This window comes from Saccostrea echinata, unplaced genomic scaffold (assembly GCF_033153115.1).
Source record: "Saccostrea echinata isolate AGI-Se365-2 ecotype Australia unplaced genomic scaffold, CSIRO_AGI_Sech_v1 ptg000011l, whole genome shotgun sequence".
NCBI lineage: Eukaryota > Metazoa > Mollusca > Bivalvia > Ostreida > Ostreidae > Saccostrea > Saccostrea echinata.
Window position 1 is genome coordinate 2230397 of NW_026889760.1, and position 27357 is coordinate 2257753.

General features: G+C 31.3%; 1 protein-coding gene across 4 annotated transcripts; it reads left to right on the forward strand.

Moving 5' to 3' along the window:
- On the forward strand, positions 1-27347 carry LOC133184796 (DCC-interacting protein 13-alpha-like). Of its 4 annotated transcripts, XM_061319868.1 has the most exons (24): positions 1-150; positions 2958-3056; positions 3661-3720; positions 3999-4070; positions 4320-4407; positions 5140-5181; positions 5504-5616; positions 6023-6201; positions 7110-7274; positions 8294-8326; positions 9046-9127; positions 11942-12051; positions 15161-15203; positions 15622-15696; positions 15787-15857; positions 17010-17153; positions 18678-18686; positions 19603-19733; positions 20399-20507; positions 20674-20760; positions 20963-21056; positions 21275-21325; positions 23142-23171; positions 24997-27347. In XM_061319868.1, exons 1-24 carry the CDS (start codon positions 100-102, stop codon positions 25285-25287), a joined length of 2229 nt encoding a protein of 742 aa, XP_061175852.1. In that variant the 5' UTR covers positions 1-99; the 3' UTR covers positions 25288-27347. The 4 variants fall into 4 exon arrangements, with proteins under 4 accessions (XP_061175852.1, XP_061175853.1, XP_061175855.1 ...); XM_061319869.1 differs by lacking the exon at positions 18678-18686; XM_061319871.1 differs by lacking the exons at positions 17010-17153; positions 18678-18686.
- Positions 27348-27357: the final 10 nt, after the last annotated feature.

Consider the following 27357-nt stretch of genomic DNA (forward strand, 5'->3'; position numbering starts at 1 on the left):
ATGGTCCTGATGCATTAATCACTAGCAGACACAAAATATACTAGTAGCAAAGTTAATTGGATGCTGTTGAGTAAATAACATCGACATTCCCTGGCAAACATGGCTATAGAGAAATTGCATCTCGAGGATGCGTTGGAAGATAGTCCACAGGTAATTTACGAATCATTACCATCGCTAAATGATGTCAAAGTCAAGTGGGAGGGGTAATATGCAGGGTGCAAACAGCAGGGGTCGTGTTCGCTAATGACACAAATAGATATCGATCTGCGATTTCAATTCATTATTCTTCTGTTTTAATCTGATTGCAAGAAGTTAATGGGTTTTTCTGTCATGGCGTCTGAGATTTGCATAACTTGAAGTCGCAAAAGTTGAATGTTGGTGTAAAGTGGGCATTTTCTCCCTTCCCGTTTCATATACATTTTTCCTTTCCAACATGTTGAATCTCATTTATATCTGCTTGCATTACACAGTGAAGTACAATTTGAAATGTAACTAATTCTACTTGGTGTATGCAAATTATCATGGATATGGAGTTTGCCTTTTAATTTCGTATGTTTACATGTACTTGTACCAGTGTGTGCTGTCGACATGAATTTTTGCTTGAAATTTTACTGCCCACTTTACACCAACATTCAACTTCTGCGGGCCAGGCCGGGAATTTTGAAACTGAAAACCAGGTTTTTGCTAATAACTGAAAAAATACTTAATTATTTGTCATGAAACTTACAGATATAATTAAATACAACACAATATGCCTTCGCTGAGAGTTTCAACTCCAAATATTACCTTTTTCAATGATTATCGACGATTGTCATTTTCCCGGTGACTAAAATGGGTAGTAAACCGGGTTTACATATTTTGGTGTTTTGTACTTAATATTATCGAAATAATTGCAGTTTTTTGTATTGGATAGATCGAAATGAACATAAACTGCCAAAAAATTATAACCAGTTTTAAATATTTACCGACTGTAGAAAATAAATGCATTTTTTTTAATACCCGGGACCGACCAATACTGGACCCGTTTACCCGGGATGAAACTTAAATTTCCGAGATAATGATGAGAGTAGTAAATATTCCTGAACCAAGCCAGCTGCGTAGATTTTATTAAATTTACTGGTATATCTTCATGATCTTAATTTAACATATTCCAAGCTATTAAGCTAGCTCTGCCGACATATACATGTAATTTCAGGGAAATGATTACCTAAATATGAATCTAGCTGTAGCACCCGGTTATCTGATGGCAATTTTTCGGAATATTCCAGTTTGTCCCGGGCAAACGCGTCTGGTTTTGGACTGTCCCGGGTATCAAAAATCGGCGATTATTTTAAATATCGACATTAATTTTTGAATTGTCATAATATTTAAGTTCTTAAAGTTAATAAACAACGATAAAACACAAAGAAATCCCATTTTTTGCGTGTAATAAGCTTTAATTCGCCAAAATGAATAAACCGGGCTTACTACCCATTTTAGTCACCGGGAAAATGCCAATCATTAATAATAATTGAAAAACATAATATTTGGTTTTAAAACTCTCAGCGAAGACACATTTTGTTGTATTAAATTACATCTGTAAGTTTTGTGATGAAGAATTCAGCATTTTTTCAGTAATTAGCGAAAACCCGGTTTTCAGTTTCAAAATTAGCGGCCCGGCCCGGGTTTTACTACCCATTTTAGTCACACTCATTAAAACCAGACCAGGGTTCAAACACGGGCCCCCTGAATCTAGACAGATGCTCCATCAACCATTTTTGTTTTTGCCCCTGACAGGACTTTCACCTGAAAATCCAGGGGTGCATGGTCAGTGGCACCAAATATAACAGGTAGGGAGAAAATGCATCGGACCAGACCAGGATTCTGATCCTGGTCCCCTGAACTCTAAATAAGTCTTTTATCAACTGAGCTATCTGGCCACTGGCAATCAAACCTGCCTGACCACCACACAGACATGAAGATCTAAATACCATTGTCAGATTAATAATAGTTCCATTAGGCCAAATATTGCTCAGCTAATGATGATTGTGATTTTTTAAATTGATTATTACTTTTTCATGATAATGAACATATGTTTCATATTCCTTATTGAAAAGTACATAAAATATCTCATTTTTTTAAGACAATTAAATTCTCACACATGTACCATTACCTTAAAGGTTAATTGAAAGATCTTACCATGTGGATTCTTTTCAAATTGACCTACCAATCCTAAAAATACATTATTTTGTAAAACTTTGATAGGTCTTGTATCATTATACATGTATTCATATCCATTAAGTACTTACAAGTTGTATAAATTGTTTATAGGTGCAATGCATATGATTTACCTATTTAAATAATGTATCATTATAATGCTACTTTCTTACCAGTCTAAAGAATGCCAGATTATCACATCATTTTCAATACTAGTATTTTTGGTAATTGTGTCAGTGTAAAGTTCAAAAGGCATGCAGTCAGGTCACTGAAAGTGCTCTCGATTGTCTATATTTGGGGCCCCAGTCCCAATTCCAAAAAAGTACTTTTTCCCAATTGAATGTGTTAATTTTTCCAGCAGTCATTTCCTCTTAGATTGAAGAACATATACATGTAGTAAGATATGATAACTGAACTTTTTATTCATACAGAAGAAGTTGATAACAAATACCAGAAACCTAATGTATAATGATTTTAAAGTATAATAATATTCCCAAATTCCCAAGAGGATCGCTAATTTTCCCCAGACCTGGCCCCAGTCCCAAAAAGTGGTGTGAGAGCCCTGCTGATGGCTAAATCAACATTGGTTAACATGGTTAATGATATTTTCTTGAGATTATGAAAGTAAATAGGATAAAAAGAAATGTGGTAATAAGATTTAAGCATGTTAAGCTGGTAAGTTATACACTCTTTGCAGTATACATGCACTACAATATGTGTCATTTTTTTTCATAATGTAAGCAAAATTTTAATTGTTTCAGACCCGAAGTCTGCTGTCAGTGTTTGAGAAAGATGCTATGACCCTCAAGAAATACACAACAGGTCTACACAACTGCTGTCAAAGAATCATGAAAGCTCAGGCAAGATTTTTATTTCTTTTTCATTCCTCCTACAATTTATACTAGATCTGTTCCTATGTTTTGTATTAGAAGTAAGTAGATCGAGTTTAATTGGTTTTTCATGTATCAGACCTAAATTTAAAGATTTCAAGAAAAAATGTAATGTCACTATATAAGTGTGCATGACTATGACTTCAGTATAAATTTTGTTCATCATTTCACATTTGAGAATACAGATACTATAAAACTTAGCTATTGGATTGTCCTTGTATGTCTTAAATGTACACTTTAAATATGCTTAGACAAATTTTCGCAGAAATCTCCTCATACATAGAGTGAATTATAATCCCATGTGGAAAAAAAGTGTGTTCATATACAACAGAGGCCTGTTCGACAGAGCAAACGTTCGTGAGTGCTCACGAACATTTCTGTTGGAAAGATAAGGAATTTTGGCGAGCACTCGCAAACGTTCGCTCTGTTGAACAGGCCTCTGGTGTCACACAGCTGCTGTGTATGATTTTTAATTAGATACAATACTAACTGCCTGTAACCTTTTGAAATACAGTTTTCTCTGTCTCAAGCTATATTTTTCATGTCTTGTTTTTTTTTTTTAATTCTTTTTTAGAATGAATTGTGTGCAGCCACACAGTCCTTATCACAACACCTGAGAGATTTTGAAATACAGGTAATCCATCAAGTTTCACTGTCATATTTGTTTAAATCGTACTTAAAATATCATACCTGCAGAGAATAATAACATTTTCATGATAACAATTCAATGAAAATGCATTTGAAGGGATGGGCTTTAATTGGTTTATGTTTCTCACATAAGTTATATGTGTTAATAATTAAAAGTTGGATTTAAACTTATTTTCTGCATCAAACTTCATGATTATTTAATAGATACGTATATGATACCATATAGCAAGGGTATATACTAGGGTATATCATTTTCTTTTCCAGAAATTTCCTTTAGAATCTGATGACAGTGTGTTAAGTTCTACCCTGAAACAATTCTCTAGTTATTTAGATGATGTAAGTACAGCTATAACTGAAACATAGGTGTTTGTTTATCTGAAGAAATGGGATTCATATAAATCAAAATACAATATTGTTGCAAATATGAAAGCAGTTTTAGATAACAAGTAAAACTCTATATAAAGTAGACCTATATATGTTGTTAATTTGCAGAACTGAGGTACAATGTATCATAAGCGAAACATAGTCTTTCGTAATAAATTGATTGTTTAAAAGTCTTTATTGTATAATTTGTTTAAATTCCAGGTGAGCTCTATACAACAGGTTCTTTCTGCACAATTCTCCGAGACAATGATGTATCCTCTGTCGAGATTTTTACAGGCAGATTTAGAAGGTATTTTCTTTGACATATAAATGAATGTGACACATTAAAGTCATCCAGATTTTTTTTTTTTTTTTTCCAACTGGTTTATTGAGTTACACATTTTGAAGTAGAACCCAGATATCTCATTCAATTTTACGTCCCCCCACCCGGCCTCTCCATCCTACACCCAGTAAGAAGATCGAGAGCATTATTTATAATTTTGTTTTCTTTGTTCTTGCTGTTTATCCATCTATCCATAATTTTGACAATATCTTGCACTTCTTATTTGCCCAATTTGAAAGTCATAGATCAAAGTCAGATGAATCTTCAATTACCTCAAATTGGAAGTAAAAAAATAAGCCTTCTGTGTGTCTCCAAAGGTGATAATACCATTTTTGGCCCAAAACCTTTTTATACAGCATAGATACAAATTTGGCACTTCCTTTATTGTTTTTATTTTTCGCATTTATATAGCTTACACCTGTTTATGACAATATACACTGTATGGCAGCTAGTGTATATTATTAAAATATTTCAGGGTCACTATATAGTACTGATTCATCAGGTACACATGTACCTACATTTGTAACTGAATGGGCCAGTGAAAAATATTTGTAAAATTAAAGTACACTTTCATTTTATTTATTAATTGTCAGCTTTTATTTGTTAATTTAGAAAAATATCTTTATGAAAACATGGACAGTTGCTGCCATAGTCATGATAGTTAAAGTACATCTATAAATAATGACTTTTTTTTTTCAGAAGTAACAACTTTATGTGAGATGTTCCAGTTAGCAAGTAATGGTATGCAAATCTTTTTTAATGTATTTGAAAGTTAAAAGTATTGATGAAAAGGAAAATTAATGGCACATAAAACAGTACATTTTACTGATCTAAGATTTTTCAACTAGTACATTTATGATTTTCATCTGAAAAAAAAAAATGTGAAGTAATTCACAGATTCCTGTACATGAGAATGCAGACATTATTCCTGTGATATTTTGAGATAGCTCCTAAAGGAAGATGCTGTTTTGATCAAAATCTGAAACATTATATCCATTTACTCCTCCTTCCTCCTGTCTGTAAAGCTTTGATTGATTTCTGTTGATTTTCCTGCTCTCTATAGAACATGACAGTGCTATGAATCGGTACATGAGATTACCTAAGAAGAAGGACAGTGAGAGACACAGACAGGAATGTAGTGAAGAACTCTACCTCATGAGGAAGAAATTTCATCAGGTTTATATGTATTGAGTGATGTAATTGATGTAGACATGATAAACCAAGTCCTTAGGTTTTTTTTCCTTGTTTCCTTTGAAATATGCACCTATGTGTCACACAGTGCTTGTAAGATTTACAGGAGTATTTTATGCAAGTGTGCCAGGAAGCACAACAAAACGTATAGTAAATATATATACACTGTACATGTAGGATGAGGGCTTTATATTCAGTACATACCAGGTTCTGTATCAATTGATAAAAATTTTGTTTAAAAGTATATGACCTTACTTTATTAAGGTAAGACATCTTTCTACAAATTAAAGCATTTCACAATCATACGTTCATATATATGTCCAATTTACATATTTAAAATTAAGAAAAGGACAATTTATTAAATTGCAATGATGACACCCCTTCTTTTTAGACATCTTTGCATTACTACTCCAGTCTGAATGCTCTACAGTACAAGAGGAAGTGTTCCCTGCTGGAGCCCATTATGGGCTACCTTCATGCCCAGAGAGCCTTCTTCCAAATGGGCCAAGATGCAGTGGGCAAGAAAGAGATTGAGGACTTTCTGAATAATATCTCCACCAGTGTACAAGGGTAATTAAGATATTAACATGTATACAAGAGATATAAAAAATGAGGGGAAGTATTTTGTTCTAAATAACTGGACAGGTGTTGCAACTCTGTTCACACAAAGTTTGTTACCAATGTGGTTCAATATTTGGATGAATGGAGCAGAATTGAATGCAAATTTAAGTATATACAGTATGCATAGTTATAGCCCATTTGGTTTTCAGGCTTCTCTACTGATATTGTGTCTTTTAATGCCTATACTTATAACTACAACCCCCTACCTCTGCATGAATGCCAACAAGAGTTATTAACATAACATACATGTTAAAGTTTTTTATTTTATGGTTTATTTTGAAATTCCAAATATTGAATTAAAAGCAATGATCTTCCTTGCCAATATGTGTTATAAAGAAATAAAAAACATTTTATGCATCAGAGAGAAAATGTGTATGAAGTGTATGATAATGACATTAGGGCACCATGAGGCTTTCATTAATCATTATGTAAGTTTTTAAGACGAGGATAAAATATTTGCAAGATTTTTTCACATTATAAGGGTTTAAAAGTCAAGAAATTACTTTTTAATAACTCTAAATCAGCAAGTTTTTTGTTACAAGTTTATCAATAATGCCACTAATTGATGGCAAACATTGCCCATACTTTGCAAGAAAATTTGCCCATTAGTCCTATTTGTAATATTTAATTATCTAGTTAGCTTCTTTGTTAAAGTGGAGGGAAAAAAAATTGGAAGAAAAACACACACACATACTACATCTATAAGCACTGTCTCTGAACTCTTTGATCAACCCTCGTAAATGAAATTTTAATTTTATTCAAATACATGTAAATGAGCAGAAAGTAATGACTAAGTTTAAAAGTGTTGATGTTTTGAAGACTGTTGGCCTGTCTCTACTTTTCTACTAACATTTCAGAGTTCAGCAGGAAATGAAGACGGAGACCAAGAAGACGGTTGAACTGATTGACACACTCGAACAACAGAGTGCTCATCTATATCATGCTGAACCAATGGTAGACATGCCTTATATCCCTCCCAATACTAACCTGACACAGAAGGCAGGCTACCTGTTTGTTAGGAGGTAAACACAAGTGTCTACATGAGAGAGCACTGTAGATCTCATATCTTGATTTAAAAACCAAAGATTAACCTAGCTACCTTCCCTTGTCTTGTGTTTGCATCTTTTCTGCATTTAGATGTTTATGTATCTATTTATGTATCTACATAATGTAGCATTTTCATTTGTTGTATCAGGGTACAGGGACCACGATTATCTTTTAAAACTATGGGGAATGAAAATCATTTCACTGTAAGCGCGAATACGTTATACATGTAAGCCTGTTCGCTATAACCATTTCTACTGTATATACGTGTATGTCTAATAATTTTTTACATACGTCTTTTTCACCAGTTTTCCACAAGTTTTGAATAGGATAGTACTAATTAATTGATTTCATTGATGAAGCATTTTATAGCGATATTGATTAAAAAAAGTACATCAGATATATTAAGTTATAATTTTATTTACAAATTCTTTCAAAGTTAAGGGATACATCTCTAGTAGCCAAGAAGTACTGAAGTATTTTTTTGTTGTATTTCTTTCAAATAAACATACTGAAAATGGAGCAAATTAAGCCAAAATTGCATAAGAAGCTGTTTATATCAGCAGTTTTAAAAGTAAACTTTAATTAAGATGTTTCAAGGTAAAAGAAAACTTATAAAATGAGAAATATGGATTTGTTTGAACAACAAGAAATGGTATCGATATATACTCAAAAATTTATCAATAATTTTATCAAAATAATTTGAATGGATGATACATCATTATCAACAATGATCAAATCTATCAATGACAGCTCTATTTAGAATTGCATCATGTTTTTTTGTTTTTTTTGGCTAAAAATTGAATATGGACTTTTAGCCTACAAAAATTGCCATGTTGTTATACATTTTTTTTTTAGAAAGTCAGTGTACCCTTTACTTGTTTTTGTGTGCAATACAGATTACACTAACATGTATAGTAACAAAAGTGTTTAATATGTTAGCGTTACTGTAAAAAATCTTACTAACATGTTAAACATTTGTCCAATGCATTTTTAGAGGGAAACACATACAAATGCCAGGCCCCATTGGGTAAGCTTTGTGATATACGCAGTCACCTCTGCTGGACTTTTCTTTTTTCTTATTGTTCCAAGTAGTCAGTGTGTGCTAGTGATGGTTCTATCCTCAGACTCTTAACATTGTGATGTTTTATTTTGGTTGTGAACACTAAATGTCTAAATGTAGATTATTAATAAGTACTCTCAATATTATGTGTGGGCTTGTGTACTAGTTACTTAGAGAAGCATTAATGCCTTTAGGTTAATGAATTGTGAAATTGTTTCTAGCTATAGAATACATAGTTCTAGCTGTTAATATGTATTTTTGAATTGTGTGAATCTTGTATTTATGGTCAAATGTACATGTACTCCACACACAAATGCATCACAGTTGATAGAAGTAAGAATTTATGTATACAAGAATATTGAAAGTTTACACATGCATGATGTAAAATATTTTAAAATAGTTCACTAAAGTGAATCAGTTCTACATAATTACTTAATGATATGCACCCATCAACATTCAATGTTTTGAAAATAGTATGCACCTTTCATCCAAAACTTTATCATGTAAATTCAAGTATTAAAACTGCATGTTAAACTGTGCATTAATTTATTGAATTGAATATAATCGTGTTTTTTTTTAAGCTTATTAGTACATATAAGGTACTGAGGTGACAATATTGAAGTGATACATTTTTTCTATTATCCTTTTGTGTCTTTCTTCGATTAATTATTAAGCCATTTTTTCAGCAAACAACTGATAGCCACAAAGTGGGAGCGATGCTTCTTTTTCACGGTGGGCGGGAACTTGATGAGTCAATCAAGAGACCAGGTAATAATCATTCACTGCATTAAATAAAACATATTTATTTCACCTTTTATATTTTTAATATATTCTGTATGCCTGCATGTGTTTTATAATAAGAAACTCTCTAATCTCTATTACAATGTGAAAGAATAAAAGTTGTATATTATTTCATCAAGTTTACATATACAAACTTCTTATCTCCATTTCCATGGGACCAAAAAAATACTTTGAGGTGTCTAAGGATTTGAGATATCCAGGGTAAAATACTTAAGGAATAAGGGTTGGGATTTCTCAATCACTTCGACATATATCCATTGTATTCGAGATATCAGTGTTAGAGATACTGAGATTCAGCTGTATATTAATTATGTACCATTTAATAAGCTCTGAACACAATAAAAACAGCTGAAGTAAATGGAGAACATAGCTTTTATTAGGTTAAATTTAAAATGAATAAATAAAATCTAAATTGCCGAAAATGTTATATACCATGATGCACAGTTATAGCCAGTATAGTTTTTTTTACGGAGATACAATATAATATTTTATTGAAGGAATGAATTTAATAGCTACCCAATTTATACGGTATAAAGTGGGTTGGGGCAGTGTACGCTTTATAAACCGTGAAGCGGTTTATAAAAAGCATAAACTGTTCCAACCCACTTTATAATATATAAATTGGGTAACTGTTAATTTCATTCCTTATAATTTAATTTTCATTCATTTAGTCTAAGGAAAAAAGATGATTGTCCGTAAAAATTGATTTCAAATTGTACAAAATTTAAATGTAACGTCAGAAGGATCAGTACGTTTTTGACGCAAGTCAGTGTGACATTATAGGCAACCCAATTTATACGATATAAAGTAAATTTGTTATCCAATCAAATGGCGCATAACAATCAGAATTAAATTATTTATCATGGATATATTGTTATATCATTACACCCCAAAAAGCTGTGATTGCAATCAAATTGTCTCCTATGTACTGTATATATATACAAATTTACATGAATTAATTACTATAAATAATGTCTTTAGCTTGAAAATGAAAAAAAAGCTTCTTGTGTCTTTTTTTTTTTTAAAGTAATTATGGTTTTGATAAATGCACATACCGTAAAGCAGCAATTTTAGAGTGGATTCAATACTGGCATTATTAGCAAGAATGTTAAGTGGCTGAAATTTTTTTTCTTTCTAAATATGTATACTAATTTTTAGGGACATCTCACTAAATTTGCATCTCTCAAAAATTCCATTTGTATGTTATATATTATTAAATCATAGTTACAATTACAAAACTTTGACTATATAAGGCCAAAAAAAATTAATCATTAGTTTCTCAGGTACCACCGCATCAGGTCAAAAACTGCTGCGTTGATCAATTTTATTGACATATTGAAAAGGGAAATAGCTCAATTTTATATTTTCCAAGTTGAAAAAGAAAATACAGTTATTCCCCTTTTCATAAATGCTAAAAGATAGATGATTTTATTAGATAAACAATACATTTCTTGTTAATATGGTATTTTATGAATTAACTTTTAAACAAATGTTTTGAATAACATTATTTAAAGTTGAATATACATATTATAATTAATTTAAGAGAACAAAAAAAAGTTAATATCAGTTCAATTGATATCGTCATTTTGTTGAACGACTGCATATATGAAAAAAAAGGTATAACACCTGCTTCCCCCCCCCCCCCCCCCCCCCCAAAAAAAAGAAGAAGAACTGCCTGCCACATTTAATTTTGAAATTTTTGGCCTGAGAATTAATTTTTTGGGGCCTTATGCATATAATGGTAATCTTTATCCACATATGTAATAACTTATTAATTGCATGTTTTGCTTCAGATCAAGCAAACTATACTCTATATTCAGAAACTGATAATATCATATGATAAGCAGTGCACTGAAGATGTTTATGCTTTTGTCATAATGTATGTAGCTTGATTTAACGATTGTTGTATGTTCAAGTTTTTCAGGGCTTAAGCTTATAATTGATCTACCTTACATGTATCGATTTACATGCCATAATATACGTGTAATTCTGGTGTTTGATACAAGAACTTTTCTTCCAGAACTTTCACCCAATCACATCTTAATTTTCAGGTTATTCCCACTAACACAAAGCGAGTAAGCTATTAACCCAAAGATAAATGTGAAGCAAATGTGAAGCATTAAATCTTTCCCTCTGGCACACTCCGTTGTTTTGTTCATTTTTTATTTCCTTTAATTGTAACCTTGCATTCAAGCACCATGGTTTCCATGCACAACTTGTCTTTATATATTACATATATATATACAGTCTGTTGTCCATTATCTGTCAATACTGCTTGTGTAATTGTTACCGGGGGGTCAATGTTTCGGTATATACACATGTGTACATTTACATCAGATTTTTTAATTGTAGAATTTGATTTCTTTAGTGCCCTTGTGAATGAGTATACACTTGTGTCTACTGTGAGAGTGAAAGAGATAGTCTATTGATATAAATTGTGAATTTTTTTCCAATTAGAACTGAAAAAATTTTTATTGTTACCAGTATGCATGCAGTATACATGTACTAATTATGAAAATATATGTACATGATTGTAAGAGTGACTATATAGACACTAGAAATAGACTTCTTTATGCATGTTATGTTAGGATTGTACATTTATGTTTTAGATGAACAATTTAAAGCATCATATTGACCTTGAGTTATCCATTATGACATGTGTAAATGAGCCTCCTGAAATACCTATGTACACGAAGTTAACTTTTTTATATCTAAAAATATTTTTTTTAAAAATTAAAAAAAAAAGGAAGACAATTGACGTTATGATTTTTGACATTTCAGTTAGCTGGGAGCCTGGTTCTGGATTTAAATGAACCCGGTGTATTGGCAGAACCTCATGAATCGGATGATAGACGCTTTGTTTTCCAAGTTCTATCACCAAAAAGTAAAAGGTAAATTAAAATCAAATTTTCTTTTCTTTTGAATAATGTGCGTACTTTGAGCCATTCAATCTTTAAACTTTGATTTTGGTTTGTGAATTGTTTTGTGTTTATATCTTTCAACAAGGTTGATTTAATAAAAATATATTGATCCATGCTTTTGATAGCATATTCAGTATAATAGGTTTTTATTCTGTGATATAAAATTAGAGCTTTTATTAGGTCACCTGAGTCACTCAGGTGACCTATTGCTATCTGTTTTCATCCGTCGTCGTGCATCGTGTGTTAACATTTGAACATTTTCAGCTTCTTCTCTGAAACCACTGAACCAATTTCAGCCAATTTTAGCATATGGCATCTATGTGTGAAGGGGAACAAAATTTTTGAATATCATGGTCCCTGCCCCCCTGGGGCCTGAGGGGTGGGGCTAAAACCACCAAAATTAATGCAATCTTTAAAAATCTTCTTTACTCCTGGACATCAAGCAGTCAAACTGTTGGCATGATTGTAATAAGCATTGAGCCCTCTACCAAAATTGTGAAATTCATGGCCCCAGGGTCAGGGGTTCTGGTGCTAGGGCGGGGCTATATAGATCATATAGTGAAAGTGCATTATTTCTTTGAAAATCTTCTTCTCTTCTCCTGGGTATTATTGAAACAAATTAAATACATAGTTATAATAAGCAATAATGCCTCTTCCAAAATTGTGAAATTCATAGCCCCAGGGTCAGGGGTTCGGGGGGGGGTGCTATGTAGATCATATAGTGAAAGTGCATTATTTCTTCGAAAATCTTCTTCTCTACTCCTGGGTATTATTGAAACAAATTGGATACATAGTTATGATAAGCAAGGGTGAATCTACCATAATTGTGAACTTCATGGCCCCAGGGTCAGGGGTTCTGGTGCTAGGGCGGGGCTATATATTTCATATACTGAAAGTGCATTATTTCTTTGAAAATCTTCTTCTCTACTCCTGGGTATTATTTAAACAAATTAAATACATAGTTATGATAATCAAGAGTGACTCTACCAAAATTGTGAAATTCCTAGCACCATGGTCAGTAGTTCTGGTGCTTGGGGGGGGGGGGGGGGGGGGGGTATATATATCATATAGTGAAAGTGCATTATTTCTTTGAAAATCTTCTTCTCTACTCCTGGGTATTATTGAAACAAATTGAATACATAGTTATGATAAGCAAGGGTGACTCTACCAAAATTGTGAAATTCATAGCCCCAGGGTCAGGGGTTCTGGTGCTTGGGCGGGGCTATATAGATCATATAGTGAAAGTGCATTATTTCTTTGAAAATCTTCTTCTCTACTCCTGGGTATTATTTAAACAAATTAAATACATAGTTATGATAAGCAAGGGTGACTCTACCAAAATTGTGAACTTCATAGCCCCAGGGTCAGGGGTTCTGTTGCTAGGGCGGGGCTATATAGATCATATAGTGAATGTGCATTATCTCTTTGAAAATCTTCTTCTCTACTCCTGAGTATCATTGATACAAATTAAATACATAGTTATGATAAGCAAGGGTGACTCTACCAAAATAATGAATTTCATGACCCCTGGAACAGGGGTTCCGATGTTAGGTCCGGGCTCTATTTATTATATAGTGAAAATGCATTAATGCTTTAAAAATCTTCTTCTCTGCTCCTGGGTATTTTTGAAACAAACTAAGTACATTGTTATAATAAGAAATGATGCCTATTCCTAAATTGTGAACTTCATGGCCCCAGGGTAAAGGATTCTAGTGAAAAGGTTGGGGGGGGGGGGGGCCTCTATTGATTATATTATTAAATTTATATAGTGAAAAAGCAAAATTTCTACGAAAATATTCTTTTCTGCTTCTGGTTAAAAAGCAAAGAAGCTAAGTATATACATGTAGTTATGATGAGCAAGAGTGCTTCTTCCAGAGTAGTGAATTGCATGACCCTGGGTCAGATGTGCTGGTGTAAGGGTGGGGCTCTTGATAATATAGTGAAAATGCATTAATTCTATTAAATAATCCTGTCTGCTCCTTAGTGTTAAGCAGGTAAACAAAGTGATTACTTATGATGAGCAAACTTCTGGTCCCAGGGTGAGAGACTCCAGTGTTTCTCGGTGGGGGGGGGGGGGGGGGGGCTCTATTGATAATATAGTGAATCTGTAGTAAAAATGCATTATTTCTTTAAAAATTTTTGTAAGTAATAGATAAATAAAAATGGGAACAAAAATAACTTGCCTTACTAAATGTTCATCAAAGACCAAGAGAGGCCAATGTAAGAGATTTCAACAAGAAATTAAAATAGTATAGAAGCACTGATAGTTTTTTAATATACTGTATAGTGATAGTGATAAATAGGGAACAGATTAGAACCTATTAATTTTTAATATACTGTATAGTGTAGTGATAAATAGGGAACAGATTAGAACCTAACTTATAAACTGTCAATGAATACTAGATTAATTATTTTGTTGATCCTGATCACCCCATTTTTCTTGCTTTTGGGCAACAAAGCTTCACCTTTCAGTTCATTTTATACTCTATGGGTCCTCTAAATTGTTGTATTATATTCAGGTGACCGTTAAGGCCCTTGGGCCTCTTGTCTATTATACATAGTATTACATGTATACATGTACATTTATCTATATAATCTTCAGAATGAATTTTACATCTTGAATTATTTCAGCTGCATATTTTAGAAATTTTTTGTTCTGTGTACACATTTAGCCAATCATGATATGATAAGTATCGTTACAATTTTGTCATGGTACAGTCGTTATCGATATATTTTGATAGAAGATCATGTTATTATAATTTAATCATGCTGTGAAGTGTGTTTTTACAAATGCTAAACCTGACTGAATAAAGATTCCCATCAAAAAATGAACCAAACTGAAAATGGACATTTTGTACCGTGTATCAAACCGCCAAAAATGCCACAGTGAATTGATACCATGGTGAACCAATATTTCACTCCTATTAGCCAATTAAGCCAGTATGTATAATGTAACTTGCAATAAGTTTAAGGTTAACCCAGTACAATCAAGGTCATCATGAACATACATTTAGGTCAACTATAGATTTGTTTTTATTAACACCTTTATAAATGATTAGTCATTTTTTTCTTCTTTCAGAAATATAGTTTTACAAGCTGAAAATGAAAGGGAAAAGGACGAGGTATGTTATTCATAGATGCATATTTATGTATCTGAATTTTAATACATTGTATTGAGTTTATGATTATTTAGTAAAATCAGGGACCTATATACTATAGTGTATAGTATATACTGTAAATGTATTTCATTTGGCGTGTACGATATTTGGCGGAAATTGATTTCTTAACAAGTTAGCGTAGATTTGAATTAGCGCCTTCTGAATGTGATTTATATGAATATATGTAAACAAGACATTTAGCGATGTGTTTGATTTAGCGGAAGATGCTTTCCGCGAAAGGCGCTAAATAGAATACACAGCTAAATGTAATACGTTTACAGTAGGTTTCTGGTAAAATTCAGTACTTTATGTTTAATTTTGTGCTTGTAACAAAGGAAGAATCTGTGAACTTAGATGCCTGTTTTGATTACCTCCTTTTCAGTGGATCTGCACACTTAATAACATTGTGAGGGAAAGTGGATATGTAAAAGACAAAAATCCGCAAGTTAAACCCAAGGTATTTACAACTTAAAGAATGATGATTTCTTTAAAAAAAAATATTCTAGATTCAGGAGACATACTCTGTAAGTATGTGATTTAATTTAAGGAGAGGACTTCAAGCACCAGCAGTGCATCAAAACAGGGTTCTATCAGTCCCGACCAGTCGAGCTCCAGCAGGTACTAATTACCATATTAAGTGCTTAATTATTAACAGTCTTGTTTTGTGTGAGTTAATTGAAATTTTTGTAGCATAGAATATAGCATACACTGTTGATCAAAGCTTCGATGCAAAGTTAAGAAAACAAATTTCCATGTTTCAATTCCTCATTTTGGGATATTATATACAAGTGCATTTTCATGGTTCCATGATTTTATTTTCTCCCTGAAACTCTTAAGTTTGTTACATGCAAAGGAAGGTACTTGTTAGTCTATGAATTCATAGCTGCATACCAATTGCAATGAACAATTTTTTTCTAAATAATTACTCAGAGTCCAGCACTATATAATGATCACTCAGCATTTGCTAGATTAAATGTAAATTACAGGAAGCTATAGTTCATTGAGTAGTTGATTTTACATCATTGAAGTGGTCACTTTTTACAACTGACTTAAAATCAGTTGGTTTTTTTTTTTTAAGGATAGAGTGTAGGTTAAACTAAGTAATTCTATAATTGCATTAAAGACTTTTAAATTTATAAAAGAGAATGATTTAATTATGTTACCATCCTTTTGGAATTACATGTACATGTATGTTAGATGAAATTTGATTCAGCCAAGATAATGAAGCAAAGTTCAAACCTGCATGTATATTTACAAATACATGTATACTTTTGAAAAGTAAAGTTTCAGTGCACTTTGCATGACTGTCTTATCTTTATCCATATTAGTGTATGCTAAGTCTGCATGTAATTATAAAGTACATGTACTTTTCAACAGATTCACCTAGTAGCTGGTACAATTTGTTCATATTCAAGATTATAAGTGAAAATCCACATTAATTTCTTTCATGAATTTTTTAAAATGTTGAATATATGGTTCTCACATTTATGAAATGGAAACATACATGTATATTGAAATACAGTAAAGCATGAAGTGAAATAATAAAAACTATTATTAATTATAAATTATACAGTAATTAATATATACTTGTTTATTATAAATTATATTCCATGTTAATATCTTTTAAACACACATTCAATATTTCTAATCCTAGTACACTGTAGGCACAATTTTATAAATATTTTCATTTTGTACTTTTAATTTTTATAGTCTTGATTTCTTTTGATGTGTATTATTTTTCTTTGTTGTGTATTTTTCACATCTTCACAGCATGACCAGTACAGGGGCTGTCCCCAAAACCCCGGCCCCCACCCCCTCCAGCTCGTTTGTGGCTGATGCTCCCATTCAGTTTGATCTGTTATCCCCCACCAGTCAGAACGGCGGAGTTATGTCCAGTCTACCAGGTCCACCAAAGTTAGTGTTTGCATGTAACTATGTTATTTTTTTTCTACTCACCATTTTCCTAGTGGATATTTTGTGCTACCATAATATTACTTTAGATTTCCTTTTGGCCTTCATAAAGCACATAAGAGTTATTTTAGTAAGAAAATAATGATTTAATTAAGATGGATAATAATTGAATGCAGTGGACAAAACCAGAGAGGACTGGACTTTATAATGAGGACATTATTTTAAATAAGCCAATTTAAATTAAGACTACTTTATTTTCAGTTATCTGTCTGTAATCATAATTGTAAAATCAAACCTCTACATGTATTTTAAAGTGCTGTTCCACTTTTCCACTAATTCACTCTGATTTCTCAAAAAAAAAAAAAATAAAAAATAAAAAAATCCTGTTTTTCTGCAACGAAAGATACTCCTTTTTCACGAATATTTTTTCTGCAATATTTTTTAAAGGTATGTACATGTATCTATTGTCCTCAATTTAACATTAAGATGGAAGTAGAATTTTGACCAAGAAGGTCTTTGAAATGTCAAATATCCTTAAAGGACTAAACGCTTATAGATAAAAATATCTTTAACGTCTTTAACATTGCAGTATATCTAAAATGATTTACAAAATTTTTAAATCCTAAAATATTCACTTGTTGTTGTAAATATTCAAAATTCAATGGATTTAATTAATTGACAACTGTTGGGTTGTATTTGAAATTGCTGATCGAAGCAAAAAATGACAGTGCAACCTTGAATAATAGGTGGTGGTTTGTATCTTAAAGACAACTGTTAAAAATAAATATTACAATGAGCAGAAAAAAAGACACAGAACAGAGTATTGAAATACAGTTACTGTATGGTTATTTTTGCCCCATCTTATTTTCCCTGTTTTCACACCTGCAAACAATTTTGCCCATTTTGAATTGGCACATTTTAAATTTGCCCAATTTCGATAAGGGCGAAAGGGGGGGGGGAATAAAATGGGGGCAAAAATTCCCTGTATACAGTAGCTGCATACTAGCTGTGGTCATCTAAAATTCATGGAAAAGACATTGCTGCAATCCGTTAATGTTAATCAATTCGTGGAAAAATAAACAAATATTAGCTGAAAACCATACTTAAGATTTTCAAACAATTGTGGAAAAGCAGTATACATGTAGCCTTCTGTAAAGCATAGAAAAACAAAATACATGTATATATATATGTTTAAATAAGTGACTATCTTCTTTGCCAATTTATAGGAATATATAAATATGAGTTTTTTCATTAGATTATAATAACTCAAGGTATAAATGTTGAAAATGGAAGTTCTGTGTAAAAGCTATAGTGTTATAGGGACTTGGTTTATGTAATAGTCTAGCTGTGTAAAAATCAACTATACAATACATATTCATGTAGGCATGTGTAATGTAAAATAAGTGGAATATTAATTCAGCATATTTTTTGAAAATTCATACAATCATATGCATGTACGTGTATGATATAGGACCAACTAAAATAAATTATACTATTTTTATTAATTAAGATAATATTTTATTGCAGCCCTGAAGCGTAAGGAATTTCACCGAACTCCTGTTGTATTTTTGCATGAATAGTACATGCATGTATTGGCATTGTTTTGTTGTTGTTTTTTTTTTTCCCTATTTTTTAAGAAGGTGTTTTTGTTTTGCTTTTTTTATTAGTTATATTAGGTTTCAGGATGTATAGAGTAACATATAGGTCAATGCAAATTGCTTAAATCAGAGTTATTTTTTCCCTAGTCCATTATGTGCTATGACATTTCATTCCTCATTTAGAAATCAGGAGAATTATAACATTGATTTTTACAGCTGTATTTTATAAACCAACATTGAATTAATTACTGTATAGACCTTTAAACATGTATTAAATGCTTTGCTTTGATTTTGAGTTTGCTAGAAAAAATATATATTCTCAATTTTTTAATATTTATGGGGACCACTATATATAATTATATATTTTTATGGATGGTGAACTTTTGTTGTACAGTAACATTAGAAATTATAAAATTAAAAAAAAAATTTCCTTTCCAAATAATGTATAATGTACTTGTATGAACAAAATCAAAATACATGTAGTGATGCACATATACCGGTACATATATTATTTGGTTTTAATTAACCTCATTCATGGTGCAGTATTGATGAACTAATTCTTTTGGTAGGACACATATCTTGTTGAATTATAAAACTGGAACTGTTACATTAAATTGATTTAATACATGTACTTTAACCATACATACTCAATACATGTATTGATTTATCACAATCTTAACAATATACATGTACATATATTAAATAACTATTTATTATGATTACCAAATGTTTAAGAAATTCAATATGGTATTTTTTTGAAACTCAAAATACAGTGTACCTCATATACATGTATGTGTATATAAGTAAAAAAAAATTTAGTTTTACAATATTTCTAAATTTTTTTCCCACTGTAGGAGGATCAACCCATTTGATCAATCTGCCAATGAAGTGTTGGATTCCCTGGACTCAGCCATTGACAATGCAACTTTTGTGGAGAGTTTTGTTGTTAGATTTTTGGGGTCAATGGAGGTACCCACTGATAGAGGTAAGAAAATCTCTCAAGATTCTCAAAATTATCTGGCTCACTGAAAATACATTATGCTTGCTTATAATTATTTTTTTATCAACCCCTCCCCCTTTAATCAGATGCCTCTTGCCATTAAAGTGTTGATTTCTGTGATTTTAAAGGGTCAGTATACTACAGTCAAACTTCGTTATCTCGAACTAGATGGGACTGAAAAAAAAACTTCAAGAAATCCTAGGATTCGAGATATCAGGAGTAAAATATTTAAAGAATAAGTTGTTGGGACTTCCAAATCACCTGACATATCCATGGTATTCGAGATATCAGTGTTAGAGATATCAAAGTTCAACTGTATATGTATATACCCTTAAAGATCTTTTAAACAAAAAAAATGAATTTGGAATGACAACTATCCTATACACACATGAATGCTTGTTATCCCCACGCAACAAAGTTGGGGGGGATATAGTAATGTGCTTGTGTGTGTGGCTGAGTGTGTGAGTGAGTGTGTGCATATTGGAAGTTAAGCAAGCAATAAATTATACCTGGATCGATGTGCTCTTTTACAAGGAGATGCTCTGCTTTACTGTGCCTTTGTTTAATGACTTTCTCTCTACCCCTCTATCTTTTGAGTATGAATGTGTAAGAGAAAATAACAAATACAAAATACATTATGTTTGATGTAGGTGAGAAGCTAGTTCAAGAAACAATGAGACAAATCATGGCAGCTCGGGCAATTCACAATGTGTTTAAAATGACAGAATCTAGGCTGGTAGTGTCCAGTGAATGTATGAGGTAAGACCAAACACATGGTTATCTCAAATTCTACGTAAATTTCTATAGCATAATGGCAAGTTGTGGTGTATTAATTGTTACAGTATTTTTGAAATGTGATTAAAATAAAGTAATATATGAAGTTTTTTTTCTAATACACTATGTTTAGAAATGATCTGTTTCCTAGATTGATAGATCCTTCAAACAATACAGTAAGGACACAATTTGCATTGGCAGACATTTCGTTTTGGGCAGCACATCCAGAGAACACAAGGTACAGTAATACACTGTATTATTAAATAACGCTATGCATCCATCTCCATTTATAATTTAATATAAACATGTATAATGATTCATTCAAGATCCTGTTATAATTAATAAATTACAATTGATGATGTGTAAAGGACTGAAAGATATATAAATGAAGCTGACAATATATAAAGATTTTTTTTTTTTTTTTTGGTAATGCTTTACAGATTATTTGCATTTATCACTCGAACGAAGCCTCCAGGAGCCACCCAGTCCACATTCTCTTGCCATGTTTTTGAATGTAACATTTCTGCAGAGGAGGTGAAAATATTTCTATAATCTTCTTTTATGATCAATTAAATTGACATGTCTAATTGATTGAACAGAGCACTAATAATATCTCCTTTAAAATTTTGAATTTTAACTTTTTACAGGAGGATATGGCCTCTTCATATTTGAAAATATTTGTGTTCTGTATCTGTGATCAGCTTTAATATAGAGTTCAGTTATGATGATTTTTATTCTTTTTTTCTTTCCAGATTTGTCTAGCTATAGGGACAGCAACAAAACTTGCCTTTCAAGCATTAATGGTAAATAAATTGATATAATTTCTTTCAAAAAAGTAACTTAAAATTATGTCTGCACTATTTTGCAAAAATAGTTTATCCCTTCTCCTTTATCTTTTCAAAATAACTTCAAATCAATTATGTAGAGGAGGGAATAAAGTTCAGAGATCATATTTCTTGATTAAAACATAAACTTGTAATGATGTGTATGTATAATGCTATGAATTTATACAAGTACATGTATTTTTAAAACGTTCAAGTCAGTATAGTGAAGAATTACTCTATAGAGCTGCGTTTGCTATTAAATATGAGAAAAGTTTTTAAAAGCTAGTTTGTCATAACCTTATGTTTTTGAAAGTGTGTTAAAAGTACTAATATGACATTGTGCACTATACATGTATAAATAAGTACTAATGATATGCTGTTATGATGGTATGGTTGGAGTGGCTGTAGACTTAACTGGTACATTTATTTTCATTAAAAAATAAGGGGGGTCATCTTGGATGATGTTGGAACATAAGCAAATACAATGATGTTTTTTAATTGGACCATTTATCTACATAATAATTATAAAACTTAAAAAAAAGCAATAGAGGTGTGTTAAAGTGGATATTCTTGCAATGCATTACATGTACGGACCCAAAACTATGCTACTACACCTCAAAAACAAACCATTCCATTCACAAAATGAAACGTACTGTTCACAAAATGAAATGTACCATTCAAGAAGCAAGTGGTGTAGTAGCACGTTTTAGGGTCTGTATATTTATCAGTTATGCTCTTCAAGTAATTGGCAATACTGAAATATGTAAACACTTGTGTAGATTTCAAATTTTAAACATGGAAAGACATTTTACAATCCCCCCCCCCCCCCCCACACACACACACACAGCTGTCCAGTTAAACTTTGTTCTGATCAGCTTGATTAAAAATTTTGAATAAATTTTGACATCCAGAAAGCTGAACTTTTGGGAAAAGCATGATGTGCAGGGAACCTGTATTAATATATCATCAATTTTCTTTGGAAACATGAAACATTTAATCCACATATTAAATATTGAAAACTTTTCTTCAACTTTAAGGTAAGAACACCCCTTCCCCCTTCACTTTTCCTTTCAAATAACATGAAAGGGTACTACTGTCTAATTGTTGTACATCCATTTAAATACATGTAAACTGTGAAGCACTTGTAAACCAAATCCATTTTTCTTATCATTTATGTGTAAACAAGACACTTTCTTTTTTTTCTAAACTCCTGCTGGAAAAGTGATACATACACCATATATTCAACACATTGGTAATATTAATATACATCTAGTAATGTCTCTTGTGGCATCAGCATGACAGACTTGTATGGATCACTTCACTCTCTCATTGGAGGACTTACAATTTTTCATAAGTAGTCAGAAATTTTCTATATCACATTACTCTTAAACTTCATTGGTATTTATGACCACAGTCAGATTAAATCTCAGCTTTTTCTGCTCTCACCTTTCAGTTTACAGTATACCATGGTTATGTTCATAAGGGACATATGTATATACTACTTTTTAATATTAAAGGATACTGTGGTTTCATTAATTTTGTGGGGATGAAATTTAATGGTTTGGTCAAGAAAATAAAATTTCATTGATATGTAAATTTGTTGATGGCAACCTGGTCCTATTCTGTCATATACAGCTAAATTTGTAATTTGTTGATCACCTAATTTTATTGCCCAAATCTGCAACCTTGAAAACAACAAAATTTGGTGTTGAACAGAAAATGATGAAACTACAGTATAAGCCATATATTGTTGAGAAATTGACGACTATTTCCATACATCTCCTGTTCATTTCAGCAACGTAAGTTACCTCCAGGTGTAGGGAAGGCAAGTATTGTTTTACATGAATACCAGTAAAAGCAGCATATCAAATCAAACACTGCAGTGACCTTCCCCTTATTCCAAAAGCTTTAAATGTATTCACAGAGCAAAATTTAAGATTGTGATCACATGGTTTAAGGTCCAGCATTCAAGTGCATTTTCAATTTCAACATGTTAATTTTTATATCTATTTAATCAGATGTCTTTTTAAAAAGTGTCATTAGATAACTTGCATGATTAAAGTTACTTATTATTAAAAAGGTTAGTTTTTAATTTTGTTTAACTTTGATATTCAATTGATTGGATAATTTATTTTTTTTTTATTTTCTGACATTTCATGATACTTTTAAAGGTATTTACTGATATGCTGATTTTCTCATTTGAATGTATATATCAAGGTATTTGTGAAAAACAGACATTAGAAAATGGGGATGGAATATTTATTAACTCATGTACTTTTGTTCACCTTTTTTGTGACAACTGAATTTTTTTTTTTTACATGTAAGAAAGTCTTCAAATCTCAATATTTTAATAAAATTTTATCTATAGGTATATTCATATGCTTTATGGCATATTTAAACACTGTTTGCTATTTTAGAAGCCTTGTTAACATACACAGCTTTCAATACATCAGTATCGAGAGCGAAAATATAAACTAATTTCTTATTTCCACTCATGATTTGTTTTGATATAAAGTTTATCTATTAAGATATTTTTGTAGATGTTCAGCAACAGAAAAGAAAATTGTCAAAACTATGAAATTTAAGTCACCAATGTACCATCTGAATCAAATAAAATTTTTATTTCCTTGTCCTAAATTTGTTGTAAAATGATTTAATAAGTATTTAATATTAATTCATTATGTATTCATTAAAAAAATGAATGAAAAATAAAACAAATCATATATATCTGTCATTTGCATGATAAACTAGCTGTAAAAAAAAAAAAAAAGTATAAAAGTTCCCTTTTGAAGATGCGGTGAAAGAAAAAATACTCAATTTTCTTATTTCAGATTGCATGTATAACACTTTAATGCATGAATACAACGTTTATTAAGTACATGGACTATTTTTTGACTGACAGCATGTAAAACAGAAAATAACATAGTACATGTATTTGCATTATTTGTGCAATATGAAATTGTTTGCATGATGTATCTTTTTTTTATCATTACTTTTAATAACAGAGCTTCAAATATATACCCTGGCCAATTATATGTATGTGTACATATTAGCACAAATTGTGTCTGCACAATATTATAAAATAATATTCTGCTTCTAATTTGAACATTAAATATATATAAATATGCATACTGATTCTATATAATTATGTGTACTGTAGATCACTAAATTTTTGTGATACCTTATTTTCGCGTTATATATAATATGCCAGAGTAATTTTTTCATGAGTAGACAGTTTCACATAATTACATGGAAATAATGTTTAACTGAAAAAGTAAGGCCAAGAATATTCATTGCATGTACATGGATGTTAACTAATATGAAATGCAGGGAAATACATATTAAAATGTATTTAATCAACTACTTATCACTTAAACTAGTAAATGATTTCAGAATCTGCATGTATTCTTGAATTATTAATGAAACATCGGTAGTTTAACTGACTTTGACACAAATGTTGGAAATCATATTATGCTTTGTAAAGCAATTTTTGATATTGGAGCAAACTGGTTCCCTTCATACATTTTCCGACTGGATGTGTAATAAAATGCAGCTTTATTAAGGATGGATTTAAAAAACTGTAATTAAATATTCGTAACATATTTAATGCAATTTTCAAAATGTTCATGGTATTCTTTATTTTTTTGCAGGAAAAGAAAGTGATGGAGAAAATCCAGCATGTGAAGACAAGGGAGAAGAACATACTGTTACAGAATATTCAGCAGCTGGAAGACGCTCCTGAAGGGGAGGAAGACAATCTTCATAACCTCCCTCTATCTCCTGATGGAAAATATCTAGTGCTTACTGCTACTGACGAATCAGAAGACTTGGCTGAGTCAGGTGACCTGGCTCAACCAATGGAAAACCTGACTGTTGAATCTATGCAGCAACCAATCAGTGATGACTTGGACATTGAGGAAGAACCTGAGTCTGAAGCTTAACGTTAAAGCTTATGCAATAGAAACTGTTATTTGGCATATTGTAGATTATCTTTTTTTATAGGTGGCTCATTTTGGTTTTTTGCATTTATGACAGTTATTCATTTGGTTCACCAGTCTCAATGTTTGTTGAGAAAATAAAAGTATTTGAAAAGCTTGTAGGATTTTCAGTCACAAATGAAACAAGCTACCTTGGAAGATTGACTCTACAGCATTTTTCCCCCATTAAACTTGTTACATTTTTGGACAAGTATAAAAAAGAATAGAAACCTTGTACCAGTAGTTTGTATGGAATATTTTGTGATGAAGTTCTGTATTTTTCCTTTGCTTGGATGTGTGTACTCGAAGTAAATTTTACAGATGTACTGTTTTTAGAAACAGATGTTGTTTGAGAGTTTTAAGTGAACAGGAATGCAGTATGCTTGGTAGATTATTGTGGACAAGAACTTGAATTGTTTGTGTACAATATATCAGGATATTTTTCCCTGATTATTAAATACAAGGTTTTATCTCTGGTTGATAATTACTAAGTTTCTTCTGGATACAGTGGTAATTTTAAGTATTTACTAGCTATATTCTGAACTGGTTGGTAAATACTAGGTTTTTTTCCCTGGTTGATAATTACCAGATTTAGATTATAATGGTTGTTGTCAACGAAGCTTTGTTTGGTTAGCTTTGGGTAGCTCTTGTGAAGTTTGTGTGTCTAGAATTTATTTGCTTGTGAAGTAGCATTGAAATTTGTTAGTTGATCCTACATTTCTTCATGCATATGTTGTTAAAATAACCAGTGTATTTTATTTCATGTATACTTAGGTTATTTAAAAATAGTTGGAGGTTGTAAATCTCCTTTATTCATTGAGTGCCATGGAGGAAATTAATCAATATGAAGTAATTCAATCGTCTAGAAAAAAAAATGTTAGTTTTAAATTAAGTCTCAGTAAGGAATTATCTAAAAGAAGTTCAATTAAAAGTTCTTATAGTAAAAAAGGGTGATTTTCACTTTAGTGCTTTTGTAGGTAATGAATAGGTTGGAAAGGCAACTTCTTTTTGCAACGACAGGTTTTCAGAACATGCATGTTTTACATTTGTTAAAGACTTAAATCTGGTGTTTGTTGGTATTAGATGTATCAAATTTTAATTGTTAGTTCTCTTTATTCCATGTTTGCATGCAGAATGTATCATAATGTAAATAATCATACACTATATTTGTTTGATTGTGCCAATAAACTTAGTTTTTATTCCCAATACTTGAAACAAAACCAAGAGAAAGCGCTTTCTTCATTTAATAAACAATTTCGACAAATTTACACATTAAAAGTAAAAATTTATTTGATTGAAGTAGGAAACTGATATTTACCGGCAATGTAAATGGGCAACAGATTTATTTGTACACACACATAACAAGATTGTCTTTATAATTGTGGAAAACTTTTTATTTTATCTGCTTGTTGTCTGACCTCATATTGCTGTTGATTTGACGTTAAAGAGCTTTCAAGACTTAATATATTTATATTGTGTTGTTAAAATTTCAGAGTGTTTGTAATCAAATGGATAATTATATAAATATTACATGAGAACTATGCAATCTTTATGTAAATATAATAAAGTTCTTATTTATTGCTTTATTACTATTAGACCCAAACTAACTGTTGAATTTTTATATTCCTTTCTCAACCCTAAATGTATTGTTGTACCTTTTTTTTCCTTTGGTATTTTGTTGCTTCATTCTGCAGAGTGTGTGCCTTTTAAAGTCAACTTCCTAAACTTGTAAACCATATAGTGATCAGCTTTTATAATACATTGCAGGTGTTTAAAATAATTTGATCAGTAAAGATCATATCATGTAAGCTGAAGAATACTAAATCTCTCATTTCTTCACTCTCTGTCTGTTTTGAAGGCTTTTGCAGAAAAGGTAATTGGAATAATAAAGGGATATGTTTGTTTGTTTCATTTCACCTGTGATATGTAAATACATGAATTTCTCGTGTCTGAGTATATTTATTGATCGATGGATGTCATTTTTATCTGCGCATCATGAGTAGACGAAATAAAATTAAAACATCTTTGTGTTTG